The 19,134-nt window shown below is 40.0% G+C and overlaps 1 protein-coding gene across 1 annotated transcript in view; it reads left to right on the forward strand.

Annotated features, from left to right (window-relative positions):
* LOC308269613 (antigen WC1.1-like) overlaps positions 1–13,020 on the forward strand; it is a gene marked incomplete at both ends in the record, with an annotated part of 31,644 nt that extends 18,624 nt beyond the window's left edge. The window contains 7 exons of the mRNA XM_080704980.1: positions 98–235; positions 855–929; positions 1,454–1,570; positions 2,347–2,439; positions 6,598–6,777; positions 8,743–8,853; positions 12,914–13,020. Coding sequence (XP_080561106.1) covers positions 98–235; positions 855–929; positions 1,454–1,570; positions 2,347–2,439; positions 6,598–6,777; positions 8,743–8,853; positions 12,914–13,020 — 821 coding nt within the window. The remainder of the gene's footprint in view (positions 1–97; positions 236–854; positions 930–1,453; positions 1,571–2,346; positions 2,440–6,597; positions 6,778–8,742; positions 8,854–12,913) is intronic.
* Positions 13,021–19,134: the final 6,114 nt, after the last annotated feature.

Below are 19,134 nucleotides of genomic sequence, written 5' to 3' on the forward strand. Positions count from 1 at the left end.
GAATTCATGGTTTTGAGGACTTGGAAGTTGCCAGGATAATTTAGCTCCCCTGGGTTTATTACCCTATGTAAAATCGCCTGGTCCTTTGCATCCTTAGTTACGACTTCCTCCTCACTCCCTGTCTCTGGCATCTTCTCCATACCTGGGATCCTCTGTGTCATCCTTGGAATTCTTCTCTTCCTGGTCCTCACGATCCTGGGGACCCAGCTTCAGAGATGGAGAACAGAGCACCAAGGTGGGGTTGCAGGAGCTACCTGGGAAGTATTCAGACGGGGTATTGGAACAGTTGCGGTGGCTTTCAAAAAGAACATGTCTGCCGGGCGTGGTGGTGCACGCTTGTAATCCCCGCGCTTGGGAGGCGGAGACAGGAGGATTGTGCAGGCTCAAAACCAGCCTTGCTGGCTTAAGAGACCCTGTTTCCAAATAAAAATAGAAATATAAAATAGCTCTGGGAGTGTATCCCGGATGTAGAAGGGTTTCCAGGAACCCCAGTACCACCAAAGGAAAAAAAAAAAAAAAAGGACATGCTTGAGTTTCATTCTTATTACACAAAAAATTCCCTATTTACTACAGACTTCATGATTTAAAAGACATGAGTCCTTCATCCTGGGCTGAATATGGAAGATCTCAAATATTTTGAACTCTTATTTGGCCACTGTCAGTAAAATTGAGTATAGTGTAGGATCCAGGTAGGATCAGGAAACCTAGTTCTTTCCTACCAGAGTACAAGCACAGAAAGGTTTATCCAGGGGTGAGCATTGGAGAACACAAGTTTTTCTCTGTTGGTAAGGGATTGTCTCTAGGAGAAATCTCTGAACTCACGTTGTGTTTCCCTGTCTTACTCACATTTAAAGGTACTATTGATGAAGCTGTGTACCAGGAGATAGATTATCTCATAAACCCAGGGGAGGAGCTGTTGCATAGCGCAGGTATGTTCCTTACCCTCTTTTATGTTTACAAATTGTCCAAAGGCATGATTATTTTTAGTAACCCAGGTCCCACCACTAATCCAACCTCACAAGTGGATTAGTTGGCTTCCCCTTATTACAAAATGCCTGAGATAATGAACTTATAAGCAACAAAGATTTATTTTGGCTTACCATTTAAGATATTTCAGTCAATGATTACCTGGCCCATGGCTTTTGGGCCCATATCAGGCAACACATCACTGTGGTGGAAGTACCAATAGAATCAATGAGAGAGCACACTTCAAGGGCATGTCCCAGGTGACCTAAGACCTCCCACTAGGCCCCATTGCATAAAGGTTTCACCAAGCCTTTAACACATGGGCCTTTGGGGACATATAGGACTAAACTATAACACACAGTCAGCTTCCCCTCAAAAAAAGAACTCTAAGCCCCTGCTCTTAAGTCTGAAAACTGCAGATTTATCTGAACCATTGGCATTGGACCTCCTGCTCTGTGTTTATCTGTGTTCTTTTTCTGCCCACCAGGAAATCTGTCTGATGACTCAGTGACTAAGCTGCCATATTACACAGGTGATGGTGAGGAGACTGGAGAACCTGAATCTGCCCCAGGTAGTAGAGATGGGTCTTCCCTTGGATATGGGGGTGAGGCGGTTAGCATCTGTGGATGATAGATGTGGAAGGATCTTTGTGATAGAATGCGAACTATCTCTTCTCTGCCCTCTCTGTGTCCTCAGAAAGTGTTAGGTTGAATTCAATATCCACAGCTACTTCTACTGGGTCACAGACACACATTAAATGTATTATAAATTTAAACATATTGCTTCAAAAAATAACATCTGAACCTGATCAGCTCAAAAATTTCTTGAGAGAGCATTGCATTGTAAAGTATGGTTTTGACTCTGAGATAAAATAATAGATGAATAATTTTGGCTTATGTGAATATTGAGACAAAAATTGACCTTGATAATCTCTGGAATACTTGGCATGCATGTGTCTACACTGATAAATTACCAGAAGCTCCTCCAAAATAGGAATTAGGAGAGGAGAACCTCCACCCTGGACTTTTGTAGCAGTGAAGGTGGGCAGCTCTTGGGATGAGGCAGGTCCAGGTGGGTTCAGTGGAGATGGATTCTAAGATCAACCGAGCACTAGGTGGGTGGAAGCCCAGGCTCCTGGGACTGTGATTGGTAGTACGAGAGATCATTTTAGTAAAATGTTATTGACTTTTATACATAAGAATAATTAGAGGATTTACCTGCTTTCAAAAAATACTAAGATCAAATATATGCCTTTAGTATAGCCTTGGAATACGGTGCCTATATTTTTTAGCTATTAGATTCTGCATTAAATGATACTTACGATATGACCTAGTCCAACCAATATTTTGATTTTTCACCTCATTTATTTTCTATTTTCAGAACCTCCAGGACAGCATGTTGATGGCACTGGAGATGGTTATGATGATGTTGAAGAGTTACCTGTTTCTGAAATTCCTTCTTCCCCTGGGATGAGTGAGTAATATTTTTCTTAGAAGAGGGAGATCATATCAGATATTCTCAGACAGGTCAGTGGACAGCTTTGAATTCAGTAATGTTTTTTTAATTCTTGCATGGAAAAGATGAGTTTGGCCTCATCCATGATAAATTTTTTCCCTGTAAGAATCTGAGTAGTTTTGTATACCAAGAGAATACCAGCTATTCCCTGTTTCTGGTTTATTGTATCTATTTAATCTCTTCTGAAAGGAGGAACTTATTGTGTTCTCTGTGCCCATGCCCACCACACATGGGATGGAGACATTCAGATGCAGAGACTTTGTGGGTTTGTTTCCATTTTTATACCCTAAATGAAGACATGCACTCTAACAATGAACTTGGGGATTCTATCAAATTGTGAGAAGTACTTTGGAAAGTCCTTTGAATAGTAAAATTAATTAAATCTAGGTGAGATAAAACTTTGCTTTGAGAAAGCAACGTTTGCTTTAAGAAAGCCATGTAACCAGTAAAATTGAAGTTGACATTGGCCACTATTAATGCAGAATACGCAATGGATATAATTAGAGTGTATTAAAATTTGACCACTAGAAAGAAAAGAAAATTTCCTCTCATTGTTTTCTTGATATATGACGTCATTCCCAAGAACTAGAATTTCTCTATATATTTGGGCATGTGTTCCATGGGGAGCAGGAAACTATGGGATTTAGTTAAGCTGCTCTTTTTTTTCATTCAAATGAGGGCTCAAATCATTTTCATGAATACTTTAAGGTCGGTTTTGTTACTGAGATCCTGAAGACTCAAGAGAGGATATTTCAGCTGGGCGTGGTGGCGCACGCTTGAAATCCCAGCATTCGGAAGGCTGAGACCCGAGGATCATGGTTTTAGGACAGCCTCAGCTACTTAGTGAGGCCCTCTGCAACTCAGTGAGACCCGGTTTCAAAATAAAAAGAATAAAAATAAAAAATAGGACAGGGGGTATAGCTCAGAGGTTGAATGCCCCTGGGGTTCCACCCCCAGCCCTGCTTAAAGAGAGAGAGAGAGAGAGAGAGAGAGAGAGAGAGAGAGAGAGAGAGAGAGAGAGAGAGGATATTTCCTGCTGCCAGTCTTTAGAGAATCAGACCAGCCTGGTGTGACAGAAAGTGTTTGTGTCTCTTTCCCACTCTTTGCCATTACTGATCCATCTCATTTCCCATTATCAACATCAAGACAAGGCTTTGCATAAAACATTCAACACAAGGTAGCTCTAGGTAGCCTTTGAGACAAGCTCTGGGTCCACATGGATATTTCACAGCCACTTGTTACTGGTGTTTCCTTTTACATAAAGACTCAGTGCTTTTTGTCATTACCAGGATTCTCTTCCTGTTTCAGGAATCTCTCCAGAGCGTCCTAGAGAAGCTACAAAATCTAGTACAGAAAAGAAAGGACCCTCATTGTTCCCAAGGGGAAAAGATTCTATGTATGATGACATTGAGCTTACTGACTTGTAGAACCAAGTTTGAAGCAACCAAGACTGAAAAGAAATCCTCTGTGACATTATTTCCCAAATAAGCAAGAATTCTGTCTTCTTCACTACTGCTAAATCACAAAAGTTGCCTGTGATGAAAGAGAATAATTCCTATAAATACTCTGAGCATTACAGACCAGTGCTGTTCTCCTCCTAACATTCATATGATACTGGAAAATCCAGTCTTCAAACATATCTCTTTCTCCAGATGGAATGTCAGTTGAAAGAAACGAGTTCACATCTTTCAGAGACTACACTCTTCTCTCCCATTAGTTACAAAGAGGTTTGTTCTTCTCTTAAATGAGATAAAACCCTCAAATGTCCTGAAGTAAGTGGTTTCTCTCAAGAACATGAACTTGGAAGCACATAACTGAATATTTCAAAATAGTCCACTTATCCCTAACTAAAACCTAGAAATACGGTTCAAAGTGAACGGGGTAGGTCACCTGGAAAGGAAATTGCTGTATCTCTTATTATTTTTTATGGAAAACAATATTTTTATTGGAATAACAATAGTTTTATGGAATAACAATAAATAAATTTGATTTCAGCCTAACAATGTTTTACACCAGTGTCCTTTTATTACAGTTATTCTCCAACAGTCTAAATATCATCTTGCTCCAGAAAATTATAGTTCCTATTGTTCATCAAATTCTGTTGGTTTCTATCCTTTTCCTGTAATATCTCTTTTTCATGTTTTCCTTTGTCTGAATTTCTTTAGGCACTCAACTGTTCTTACCTCCTTAATTACAGAAGCTTTCTAAGAGGCTATATTTACTACGGATTATTCCCATCTCAAAACATCCTGACATATTTACTGGGATGAGGAGAAGAGGGAGGAAAGCCAAGGACTTTGAATTTCCAGCTAGTTCTGTGCACCAGCCAGAGACAGATTGATTTCGGACAATCGGGAAACAGAACAACCACACTCATGTTCCCTACTTAGATATAAGCCTAGAAATCAATTTATAAATCCAAATGTATATAAAAATTAAAGCAAAGAAAATAAAATGGACATTGGTAGCACATAGTCCTTGACTGTCTTTCCAAAGCATCAATTGAAGGTAGACCCTACAAATGCTGAACAGCTTTTGCAAGAGGCTGTGAACATTATGTGACAAGTCTGGAGTAAGAAGAGCCCTAAAGGAAACTGAAAGATCTGAAATGGAGGTATATTTTTGTTCTTACTGATTTATAAGTGCACAAATTTTCTTTTCTTTTCATGCTTAATTTCTCTAGCTAGAAATTCCAGTATAATCTTGATAGAATGACAAGAAAGGTCATCATTTTCTTATTCCTGCTTTTAGGGGAAATACCTAGATTATCTTTTCAATTATTTTTGAGCCCTCTTTCACCATAAAGTAGGACATTGTGGGATTTTCATAGATGTCCTTTATAACATGTTCATGTAATAATTATACATCTTTGTGGGAGGAAATTTCCGTGATCTTATATTGTTGGTGTCTTGGGCATTTTCGTATTGCACAAGATAGATTTTGTTAGTGAGAAATGAAGTTTATTATTCTAGTAATTTCATGCAATTCTATTATTAAAGATAAATAGAATATAAAATAAATTTGTGAGATACAGTAAAATTTCAGCTGATCAGAGTCAAATATGTTTTTTATTCAAAATATTGTCTATATTGTTACCTGTGTCTGATGCCATCTGTATTTTTGTAGAAGAACATAAGTACAATTTCCTCCACACATGTGGCAGAGCCTGACTAAACTCATCTTGACTCATTTGAGCAGAGGGGGGAATTCTTAGGGTGAAGACTTGGCTGTCTTGTGACCCTGGCTGACCCACTGTCCAGTTCCTAGTCATCTGAAAGAAAATCAGTTTTCATAACCTGCTCTGAAAAATGTCAGGACATATTTTTAGTCAGAAGAAATAGCAGAAGAAAAGCAAGTTCATAAAAAATTACTGTATTTAGAATGAATATATTTAATGTTCTCCCAAAGTCACACCATTGGACTAGCATTACAAAAATTAAAAGAAGCAGCTGGGCATGGTGGTGCACTCCTGTAATCCCAAGACTGGGGAGGCTGAGACCAGAGGATCTGAGGTTCAAAGCCAGCTTCCGAAATTTAGTGAGACTCTCAGCAACCTAGTAAGACCCTGTTTCCAAATGAGAAAAAAAAAAATAGTGCTGGGGTGTAGCTTGGAGGTAGAATGCTCTGGGTTCAATCCCCAGTACCAAAAAAAAAAAAAAAAAAAAAAAGCAAAACCACTGGAATTTGAAATCTCTGTCTTGTAGTACTACAGAATGGTTATTAGATTTTTTTGTGTCATAAATTGTATGAAATACAGACACAGCAGTCAGAAGGAGGAAGCACCAAGGTCCAGATCAAGCATACACGATTCTTCTTAGTGACATGATAGATTTGGAAGGTTGTCCCAAAAAGACTGAAGGTACATGGGTGTGTTTGTCACATGACAACAAGTGAACCCTTTGGTGGCTTCTCTTGGTATGGCAGAAGATGGGTGCTCCTAGGTCAGGTTGGGGTGCTGATTTCTTTCTAAGCAAAGAAGGCATTATAGTCCTCTACTTGTTGAGCATAAATCCACTCAGTCTCACTGCTACTTCCTAGACGTCTCTTTAAAGGTCTTCCTTCTCCAGTATTCTACATGTCTTCTGATAATGACCCTGCTCACCCTTAAGATTAAAGATGATCAAGCTGTAATTACTACTGAAGATGGTAAATCACTGTGTTACTGTTTCATGCCCAAGATGGCAGATGAGAGGGAGAGCAGGGATTTATTCAAAGTTACAGATTTGGAGAATGCGTTCAGGATCCAGACCTGTCCGTTCATATTCATGTTTTATGCCCAAGATGGCAGGTCCTGGGGTAGGTAAGGATATATTCAAAGTTACAGACATGAAGATTATGGTTACATCCAGACCTGCCCAGTGACGACCTTGTCTCATGCCACCCAGTGCCAGATTTGCATTGCAGGTGTCTGCACATGTCCTTCCCTTTGGGCTGGATGTTAGACATCTGTCACATCTCACTTCCCCAGATGATTCACGTCTCCCTTCCTCTCTCACAAGTAGCCTCATTTTCCAAACTCAGTCCACTTGCTAGAGAGAGGCAAACCTGAGTGACAGGAGAATCTTAGGGGCCAGACTTTTAGGAAACTGCTCCTCTGTGTCTGTGCCTGAGCCTGGGATCCCCAGCTCCTCACATCTCAGCCTCTGTGCAAGTCTCTTTTGTCAAAGGAAATGTCTCCATTCACTCTTTCATTCTTACAATGTTTGGACACAATTTTATACAGGAACATAAATGAGGTAAGATGACCAGGTTCGTTTTTAAGATCACCCCTTTGTTTCTTCCCCTGTGACCAAGATTGTCTTCTGCATTCTCCCTGTAGCTGTGACTCATCTGCATCCAGCCAGTTCAGGGCCTCTGACCATTAGACTTCTAATCCATCTGTCTCATTGTCCATCACTTCAGGCTCCTACTTGTCTCTGGCAACAGAACACTGTGTTTTCTGAGATGCTGGGGATGTCTCCATATGATGTGGTATTGGCCACTCAAAGAGCCACATAGATCCAAGTATGGTCCTTGAAGGTCAAACTTGTCCTGTACCCTTGGCCTTCCTGGTCACTTTTGAAGTCCAGTGGTGGCAGTGTGGCCTTCCTATCAAGGTGCAGCAAGGGGCTGGGGCATAGGACACCGGAGGCCCAGAAGTGGGCATGGTGGCCTCTGATCAGGGAATGAGGGAAATGAGGGAGAACAGGTCTCCAAAGGAGGCATACCTAAGCTTTCTGCAGAGGTCTCATGTGTAGAAAGGAGATAGGTAATGGAAGGTAATATTGAGAGTCTGCTTGCATGTTGTTTTATTCAAAATATAAATAACTTTTATGCAGTCTGCCATGTTCCAAGAATGTTGTTGGGACATGGGAATATAAATCAGAAAAACAATGTCCTTGTCTTTGGTGCACTTTAATTTAAGTGGAGAGAAAACCAAGCACGTAAGTTTTAGCCCTTGAAAAGTTCATGAGACATGGATGGACAAAGAAAAATTTGTCCCTGAAAAGGACTGTTGATTTGTATGAAGCAATACAACCAAAGGCACAATTGAAGTCCGCTGTATCCTGCGTGGTCTCCTTCTGTGGAGATGTACTGTGTCCTTACACGAGATCCTTAGTGGGATTTCAACCCTGTGACACTTTCACTTTCTTTCCCCATTATGACCTCTCAGTACCTCAGTCTTGATTCACGATTACAATCCATTCTTTTCTTTTGCTCCATCTAGCCGTGCAGGATCCGTATAATTTTATATATACAATTCTTCAAACTACACCTGAAATCTTAGTGCTGTTCAGAGAACCCTTCTGTTCACTGCCACCCACAGCTTCCATAAGACATATTTTCTTCCAAAATTCTATTTATCTCCATTTTGTTTCTTATTAAATAACCTTAAAGCATGCTTTTCTTATGTCCCAAATGCATCAGGTATAAACTATATCATCTTCTACCATAATACGTGTATCTTAATCTTTTATTGCATGCTACGATGACCTGCCAGCACATGACTAATCGCCCCTTTCGTGTTTGTGTACAACTATGTTGGTTTGAAAAAATTATGGAGAGAAACTATTGTGGTAAAGATGGAAAGCAGAGCCTGTGACTCTGAATATTCCCTCCAGTTACTGGTTCTTCTTACCAAGAAAAACTATATTCTTATTTCTGAAACTGCAAAGGAGACTTGCAACTTTGCAATAATCCATACATCCCTCTGTGATATGTTTAATGATATCCCTGGTGCAAAACTGGCACCGATTGGCCAATGCAAATTTCTGCTACCAGCTCAAGCAGTAGTGATGCCTACTTTGACAACAGCTGCCATGACATCCGAGTGCTCTGAAGAGCTGAGCACCATGAAACGAATCCTGGGGAAGCACTTTCCTAGGCAGCCCAGTGGGAGCGGAGTTCTCTCGTGTTCTTGGAGGCTGCAATGGATGGGGTTTTGCTGATTACCAAAATGCCTTCAAAAGATCTTTTTTTTATTATCTGGGTGTGAATTATTCTGCTTCTTTTTGTTTACTTTAAAATTTTATTTAAAAAAACTATTTATTTTTTATTGGTGCATTGTAATTATACATCTTAATGGGATTTTATCCCATTCTGCTTCTTTTTAATGACACTAATCTCTTCAGCAAACACACCTTTCTCAACCCAAATTTCTTGTGTGTTTTTCTGGCCAAACAGCATTTTTTTTCAAATCTTTCTGTTCTCCATCTTGGTTCCTAAACCTAGCTAAAAGCAGTCAGCAATATCAATGTCACATTATGAATGCTGTGTTTCCTTGAAATATCCTCTATTAAAGGAGTCTTTAGAAACATTCCAGATGCAAATCATGACAGAAAACATTTTTTTTTCCAAAAATGCTTCCATAGAGTAAAATAATTCTTACACTAGGTAAGAATGACTAAATTGATGAATTTTGTCAGGCCCTTTTGGAGAACAGGACCTGGAACTTCTTTATAATGCAAAGCCAAGTATTTAGGATGGATGTCCCAGTGATAGTGAGACAACTCCAGGTTATGTTTTAACTATTCAGATCATGAGTAAAATTTTGCTTCATGTTCAGGTAGGTACAGTGTTCTCTCCCTTTTATCCCATGTGAGAGATGAGACAGCCTAAGATGCTCTCTGGGCCACATTTTTGAAACAGAATTGAATATGCCCTGCCCCAAGGGAGCCTTGGTTCTTCAAAAAGAATCAGAGTTCTTATTTGGGGAAACATTCATTTTTTGATTAATATAGTACAAAATATTTGAAGGAACATTCAACTCTTCAAGTACTGTGCTCTGAGCTTTCTCTCTCTCTGCTCAGAAGATTCTAGCAGAATGGAATCTTGTGCTTCTGAACCCATAAATCTGTGGAAGATGTGCAGCCTTTGGGTGTCCACGAGCAGTGTCATAGTTAATGTCTCTGGGTTGCAGAGGATAGGACTGAGGTCCCCTAGGCATAGGCTGGCCAGACTGCAGGCTCTCACAATCCCCCATTGTGCCTGGATCTGTGACTTCACCATCTTGAGCAGCAGCAGGTAACAGTAAAGGGCAGGATATCCATGTCCTTCCCAATACTGAAGACATGTTACTTCCAGAGATCCACTCAAATCCTGGCCCTGGGATTTTCTTTGTTACAAGTATCCTTGGTTTCACTCTAGGACCTTCCATCTTTGTTTTCCTCCTTTTCCTGCTAATTCATTACTGCAGAAAGAAAAAGTGCCAAGGTAGGCTCTGAAAAACATCAGGAGCCTGGCTGAGGAGAGCTGTGCTCATGGGTGAGCAGGTTTTCATAGTGATGGGGACTTTGAACCTGCTTCCTGTCCTTATTCCATTTGATGGAAGATAATGTCTATACTTCTCTGAACCTCAGTGACTTTGGATTAGAAGTGCCAAGGAGATACAATATCACGTGTGATGTCAGTAAGTTCAGTACCAGGGATGGGGACACAAACTAGAAAGCAGGTCAGCACTGTGCCAGGTTAGGATGGGCTGGGAATTTTCCATGTGTACATAGAATATCAGATGGAATGAGAATTCTCTGACCTGGGGCTCTTCTCTCTGATCTTGTGAGAATAGCCCCAGAGACCTGGAGGGTGTTTCAAGATGTGAGTTTCTCATTAAGACTGCCATCTCAATCCTGACTCCATGTAAATAGCGTGTATGTGAGATGGCATATGAGGACGTCATGATGCTGTGAGACCAGCGAGGAGGAAGAGCTGGAGTTGGGGGGAATGTCTCTTGCCCTGCCTACATGTTCTCTCTGCCAACCATCATCTGGAGTAATTGGCAGTATATATGTGCAGTATCTGAAAATGGCACCCCTGAGCTCTCCTCAGAGTCATAGCTCCTCCATGATCTGAAGATAGCAGAGGTCTTTCTGATCCCCAGAAGACCCTGAGTTTTCTTTGTGGCAAGACAATATTTCAAGGCTGAGTTTCTGCTCTGAACCCTTATCTAGTTCTCTCATGTGTGAGCCTCTCTGTTCATGTCTGTCTTGCAATACTTGTTACAGGCAGAGGACTCAGTGGCAGATGCCTGCAAGTCTTCCAGAGCTTTGTGTATGTGGAGTGGATGAGAAGGAGAAGCTGAGGGCCACTTTCATGGGAGCGTGACCTGAGATGGTGGCACGGTGCCTTCATACTTGGCCTATTGCTCTGCTGTTTTGAAATTCTTAATAGGTTTTGAACAATAGGCCCCACATTTTAATTTTTCACTGGACCTTACAAATTAATTACTCAGTCCAGGGGACAATCCTTTACAGAAAAAAGGGAGGTTCAGTCTCCACAAGTTTTATTATTTCTTGGGAAGATGAAATCAAACTGTTAAGTGTTAATCTTTTTTTGAAAATAAAAAATTTGAGTGGGTGCATACTTCCTAATTTCAACCCTGACCACTCTCCCAAATAATGTATTTCTAGGTATATTTAGGGAGATGTGAAGAGATTGGAGGATACCATAGGCACTCTCCCAACATTACTGCCATGAACATGACCTTATTTCTCCAAATACAGCAATCATATGGATTATAAAAAGATATTTTGGGGCTAATTCAGGATGTACAAAAAAGTGAAAAATTCAGCAAAAAAGGAAAATAATATTGATGTGGTATGAAGTTATATTTTTATATCTTGTAGTTGCTAACATATTATGATTTCTTGAATAAGTGTGTATTTTCATCAGGTGGGTTTTGGTTGAGGGGAAAAATTACCCCATAATACTTAAGAGCCTGTAGCAGGATTGGTTATATAATTTTTAGATTACAATACAAAATGAAAAGGTGGGATTAATTGTTCAAAAACAATTTATATATTTATGATGAATCTAGAACATTCAGCTAAGAATAGGGACCTTTTAATCATGGGTCTTGTGCAATTTCTAGGTTGCATGCCCCTTAAGCCACTTCTAACCCACAGAATTTCAGAGCTTGGAGGCCCAATAAGCCATCACCTGTATGAAAATGGTGTGGTCCCTTAGGAAGAGAAAAATCATAATAGAAGCACCCATTTAAAGATGGCAGAGAAAGCTGGGTTATCTAGCCTAGCCATGCACAGTGATACAGGCCCTTAATCATTGTACTTGGGAGGCTGAGACAGGAGGATTGAGGTTTGAAGACAGCCTCAGAAACTTAGTAAGACTTTTAGCAATTTAGCAAGACCCTATGTTAAAATAAAGAAATAAAAGGGCTAAGGTGTAGCCTAGTGATAAAATGCCCCTGAATCCAATCCTCAGTACAAAACAACAACAACAACAACAACAACAACAACAACAACAACAACAACAACAACATGCGGCTAAATTATCTTTGTGAGCATTAGGGAAATCGGGATCTGGCTCCTAAATCTCATCATGGAATCTCATCATGGAATTGATTATACTGGAGTTTTGCCGTCTTGCCCCAGTTTCTTGAGATTTTGACTTTCTCTGATTCCATGCCTCTTTTGTAAAGACCTAGAAATAGGCATTTATGTAATTCTTCAGTCTGTCAGTAATTCCTATGAGAAATATTTCCAAGACAATTATCTGTGTGATCAACAATTGTTTTCCTTTGTAGCTAATGTTTTATAGATTGTTTCTAAATCTAGGTCCCTAAAGAACCTAGTTTTTTTTTTTGTTTTGTTTTTTTGCGGGCCTGGGAATGGAACCCAGGGGCATTGCATTCGACCTCCGAGCTATATCCCCTGCCCTATTTTTTATTCTTTATTTTTTCTTTGAAACAGGGTCTCACTGAGTTGCAGAGGGCCTCACTAAGTAGCTGAGGCTGCCCGTGAACGGCGATCCTCCTGTCTCAGCCTCCCCAATGCTGGGATTATAAGCGTGCGCCACCACGCCCGGCTAGGACCTAGGTTTTGCTGAATTTAATTTGTCCAAAATTTGTATGCCTCTAGATGGCTGTTTTATCTAGATGGTTATAATTATAACCAGAATTTCAATGTTCTATTTCTGTGTTATTTTTCACATTGTTTAGAGAAAGATCTGGAAAAGGAGAAACTCCTGAATGAAGAGGAGTACCTACGTGAAAATGCTAAAGTCTCAGAAAAGACACCTGAAGAAGAGCCAGTGGGCCTGTACTAAAACGTGGCGCACACCGGTCCAGCCTAGAGGTAAAGAAGTGAGCACTGTGTGTGTCGGATAGAAAAATGTTGGTTGTGTTTCTTTTTTATATACTCCATCCAATAGTAAAGTCTTTGGTCCTTCTAGACCAGTTCTCTGTAGCTGAGAAATCTTTGTGAATGCCTAGCAACATGAATGTGAGCTGCTTTTATAGTATTCATAGCCTGGCTTCTTTTGCCCATAGGTCTATACCCTTCTCTTGGCTGAAACCCTGAGTCAATGACTTGTGGTCGGACTAGGGTAGATGCTAAGCCCAGCTCTGCTTGCTTTGATAATCATGTAATGCCAACCCTTTGAACTAGTTGGGAGGGATGAAAAATGTTGTTGATGACACTGGAACCGTAGATGGGCTTGTGGAAGACAGCGGGCCTTGTGTTCTTAGCTGCACCCACCAGCTTTCGTTTTATGCAGCTGAAGGGTGGAGGCGGTTTGTGGTTCAAATGCAGGAGAGTCTTCTTTCTTATCCGATTTAAATAAGTCCCTTGAATAAATGTTTCTTCATTTTCTTTATGTTTTTAGGACATTATAGAGAGAATTTAAACACTGTCTTTAGTTTTATAATTTCTGATGCTTTGTAAATTTTGACTCATAATTTTTGTGATGTTTCTCTAGGGAAAGGGTCTCTTCACACTCCCAGTATAGATTTCTCCCCACTTTGTTACTTTAGAGCATTAAAAAAATGTGCCTGATCCTTATTCTTTCCTATTCTAGAATGAGGGATGGTTAAAAATGTGTTATAAGTAAATAAACCAATTTTATCCAGGTTTGCTTATTACTGTTAGTATTTCATTACTTCTAGATCTTCTTAGTGGAAAGGGCTTGAAAAATGTACACATAAAATAAATATGTATACATGTATAATTTCTATTCTACATTTGTCTACGCACATAGGTGCAAGTGAAAAACTCAATCTTTTATGTTCGCCTTCTAAAATAGTATCATAATCACAATAAATAAATGAATATTCATGTATAGTACTTGTGAAAATAATTATATACCTTCATGAGACAAACACTACCATGTTTGTCTTAACTTACCTCTCGGGTAAACATTTCTTTCTTTTTTTCAAAGACGTTCTTCAGTACAGCCATCCTGAAAAGTAGTTTAAAGTCTACTGAGGTTCTAACATCTGGTGAAGTAGTAAATGTAATAACTTCTACAAAAATTTAGCAAGAAATAGACACATATTTCAATATCTAGAGTAACTACAAAAGTATAGCAGAAGAATGTATAACAAGTTAGAAGGGGACATAAACATTTGATAGAAAACATAGCAAGTTAAAGGAGTAACAAGTACGTAAACTAGTAGACGAGTTAGGACTCAGATGTCTTGCCTAATTCAGCACTGGGCACATTTTAGGTTCCTAGGCAAGGCCTTCCTGACAGTGATCCTCCTTTGTGTTTTGGATAAGAAACAGGGAGCTTGGAAATTTTCAGAGAAAAATGTAGTAGTATACCTGGCAGAAAATGAATAGGCATGAAGGCTTGTGGAGATGGGACATAAATCTTGGGAGCTGATAGAGACTGGAGGCACATTAGCATCTTGTCAGTGGGTCTCCATCTGTCACCTTAGAGAAGGTTGAGTTTAGAACAATGATTGGGATTTCTGTGTCCATTGGGGAGCTGTACTGGGATAGAGCGACCTTATGGCAGAGGTCTGGGAATCTCTGGAGAAAAAATAACTTTAAGCCTGGGACGACTTCTACTGTAGGATAATCTTTAAAAAGGGGAGGATGCATTGATCGAAATTCTTCAAAACATGCTAGATGGATTTGTGTAGTGGATTAAGAATACAGAGATATTCTCCACAGGGAGTTCCATTGGTGAATGTTGTGGTTTGAATGTGTCCCTAAAGCTTATGTGTTAGGAACTTCATCCCCCATAACAATATTCAGTGGAGCCTAAGAAGAGGTGATTGAATTAACAAACTAGCATCATTATGGCATGAGTAGATTAGACATATTGGGACTCAGTTGTCAAAGTGAGCCCAGCCCCTTGGGTTAGTCTCTTGCATGTGCCCACTTGCCTTCTTGCCTTCTGCAATGAGAGGACACAGCCCAAAGCCCTTCACATGTGATCCCTTGATCTTACACTTTCCATCCTCCAGAACCATGAATTGAATGAAGCTTTACTATTTAAACATCACCTGGTCTGTGGCATTCAGTTATGGCAACAGGAAGGTGACTGAGTAATTAAGATTATGTTCTCGGACCAGGTAAAAGTCGTGTCCTCATCCCTTTGCCATCTCTCCTCTTTGCTTCTGTGGTCACTACCAAGGACCAGGGAGCATGTTCTGGTGATGTTCAGAAACACCCACCACTCAGTTTTCTGTTTAGTTCAGAAGGCAACATAACCCTTGTATTGAAAAGTAAACTTTCCTCTTCCTATTGACACAGGAGATGGGCCAACACTTCCATCATCTACTCCACCCATATTCCTGACATGAATGAGAACACCGAGACAAGGAAGGCTGGGAATTCTAGCAAATAACACAAATTTTTTTCCCCCCAGAAAAATATGTTCTTTTTTTGGCTCTTCAATTTAGCTTACTCTTGCTGAATAAAACTGACATCAGGGATTCACAATCTAGAGGAATAGGCCCTTCCCTTTGTATGTAGATGTAATCCTAATACAGTAAGATGGTTTTTCTGAATATCTGTCTAGCAATCTACCCTGTAGCTGGTGTGACCCGTCAATTGGATGCTTTAGGTTCAATTAAGCTGGGTAGAAGGTAAGCTATCCTAGGCCCTGTACATACAAGATGAAGCTTGGCCAATCCCCATCCAGATATTTCCAGCTCCCATTGTCAGTGAAAATGTGATGTCATCACTCTGGTCACCTAGGCGGTGATGGAACCAGTACAGAGAATTCTGTGTCCTTTCTCTTATCCCAATGGCGGAGATTGGGCGAGGGGCCGTTTTGCTCCCAAATGGTGTTCCCTGGCTCTATGCCCTCCTTGCTATGCTCTTTGTATTTTTTCTCTTTGTCATGATGTCTCCCTTTTTGCTTGAGATAGACCAGCATATAAAGAAACGTAAGTCTCGTGGTGGGCGTCAGGGCACAGGCAGACTCTAATGAGACAATACGTGTTTGGAGGGAGGGAAAGGTATCTATTGGATTGTAAGAAACAAGACAATGTTTGCTCTTCTCTGGTCTCCAAGGTCAATGGCTTAGGGCTTCAGGTCTTAGAAATCATAATCTTATCAAGTGCAGTGGGACATGCCTGTAATCTGAGTACTTGGGAGGCTGGGACAGGATGATCGTAGGTTCAAGGCCAACTTAAAGTTAGACTCCTAGCAAATTAGCGAGACTTTGTTTAAAAATTAAAAGGACTGGGGGTGTAGCTCAGAGGCAAAATGCCCCTGGGTTCAATCTCCAGCACTACACACACACATGTGCACACACATACAAACACAGTCATAATCTTGTACATAATAGAAGAATCTAGGAGACATAAGTCAGGGCTGGGCTGGGAAGGTACACTGCTGGTACTTTCATAGAGCATGAGGAAGTATTTCAGGCCTTGACTGGATTGCTGGATTGATCAGTAGCAACACCCCACAGTATTGTAAATATGGGGGATTTTGTGGAATCTGGGGATATGTGAAGGAATTTGCAGATTGTGGATTCTGACACAGGGTGCTTTGTCTTAGTCTTGCTCAGATGCAGGTATTCTCTGCGTAATGTGCATAAGGACAAAGATGGCAATGAGACAAAGATGGACCATTTGGGAAGGTCAAGTAAGTATTCAAGCTAGCAACCCTAGTCACTTCCACAGGCTATGGGCCAAGAAACTGAGAGCCCCAGAATTAGTTCTGTGCTTAGTGAGATGGCCTCTTCATATCCTTCCCAGAACCTCTCCTTCCCCTAAGCTTAGCCTATGGGCTCTGAGCCTTCTCTCCAGAGAGAACATTTTTCAAGCACAGGTTTGATTCTGAGCCCTCATTAACTCTTTCCTTTAATACACTTTTATTGATGGGTTGTAATTATATATGATAAGGAGGTTCCAAGTGGTAGGTACAAGCATGCACATAGCACCTGGTGTGCTTCCCTTTGGAACTCACCCTACTCACTCCTCCTCCCCATATTTGATATTGAGATTGGTGTTGATAATTTTGCATAACATTATTTGGACTGTTTCTTATTAACTCTTGTTGGTTGAAAGGTTTCTCTTTTGTCACTTGTACTTGGGCTATTTCTCTTCCTATCAAGGTTCCTTTCTCAGTGAATAGAAAGACAACTCTTTTTCAGGAAGATACTGTGAATTTGCTTTTATGATAGGAATAAGAATGAATGGATTGACTTTATAGAGATAACATCATCATGCAAAAACTTGAGATTAAAAGTCAATTTATTTTGGTGATATTCTGACTCCCTATTGACTATGATTCCTATAGACATCACTAACTTGTTTTTATGGTTTTGAGAATCAAATCCAGGGCCTTGAACATGCTAAACACATGATCCACAATTAAGCTACATCCCCAGCCCATGACCCTAACTCTTGTGGACTGTAATCTATTATCCCTGTAATCTGAGTACTTGGGCAGCTGGGACAGAATGATTGCAAGTTCAAGGCCAATCTCAAATCTATCTTATTTTCCTCTACCATGAAGGTCAGATTTTCCTTCCATTTTGCTGTTTTATGAATATCGTGACATCACAGAGAGGGAGCACACTAGATTCTAGATTTCTCTATGCCGGTCTCATCACTCCCTCTTCATTAATATATCCACAAAATAGTCTTTTCAGGTTTCCTTCATATAAAATTGAATTGTCTATTTATTGTGCTTTTCATGTTTTATCTGAATGATAATAAATATTTGGATTTCTCACATCTCCAAACATAAGGAAAAAACATGTCGTTAGCTTTAGTTGTGCAGTTTGGGCTATCTGCAAAGATATTTTCAGGTTCAAGAAAAAAATCACAAAGCGTTGATCTTTTGTTGGGGAATAAATATTCTGAATCTATGTTGTCTTCTCTTCCACATATTGTGTATTCAGATTGTGAAATAATAATCTTTTGTGACAAATATTTGTCAGACTCTGGGTAAAGTGATGCATAATTCTGTTTTAACATGACTGCTTGTCATGATTGATGATACATTAACTTTTTGGTTTCTTGCATTGCTCCTACTCTCTAATATAGATCTTACCATTCTGCATGATTACAGGTATAACCAAGTGATTCTCTTGTTATTTCAGGCTGTCCTCTGGATTCACAAAGGAGAGAAGTTCTGGGAGCGAAGGAAGATGGGAGAGGAAGCACTCCCTCACTACTGGTCAGGGGAGCAAGAGAACAGAGGGAGCCTGAGGTTGAGATCCTTGCCCCTGGATCGACAGTTTGAGAGTGATCAAGCCTATTAGTAATCACTTGTGACAACACATCCCAATCAGGAGAGGGATGCCGACATCTCCTATTAGCTATGTTTTTATTGGAAAAAAGGCAATAAATATTTTGAGACTCTCAGAAAGGTTCTGTGTTTTAAGGGCTTTTTTTGTTGAATGTCTGGATTTTTTTTTTCACTCAATCATTTTTATTCATTCCAAATCTCAAACTGATTCCAGGTGAAATCTTAGGTGAATGACATATGCCATCTTCTGTTACTAAAGCAAAATGTGAAATCATTCTCATAGGGGAAGAAAAGCTCATGATCACTCTGTGACTACACAAACTCTGAATCCAGGATGATCACTTTCTTCTATTTAAAGTAGGTACATAGTACCTGAACATTTTAAGATATTCTGTCTGGATTGTACCGTTTTCTTATATAAGTCCTATGATCCTCTTCAATCTTTTTAATTTTTTAAAATTAATATATTTAATTTTTTCGTGGTACTGGAGATTGAGCCCAGGATCATTCTACCTCAAAACTACTATCCTAGCTCTTATTAACTTTTGTTTTAAAACAGGCTCTTGCTAGGTTGCTGTCACTGGGGCTGGTCTTGAACCTGCACTCCTCCTGTCTCCACCTTCCAAGTACTGGAATTAAAGGCATATGCTACCACACCTGGATGATCTTCTCCAATATTACAGGGGAGTCTGTTTTCATGGATATATATGAATGGGGGAAG

Source organism: Muscardinus avellanarius (genome assembly GCF_963383645.1).
Source record: "Muscardinus avellanarius genome assembly, chromosome: 11".
Lineage (NCBI taxonomy): Eukaryota > Metazoa > Chordata > Mammalia > Rodentia > Gliridae > Muscardinus > Muscardinus avellanarius.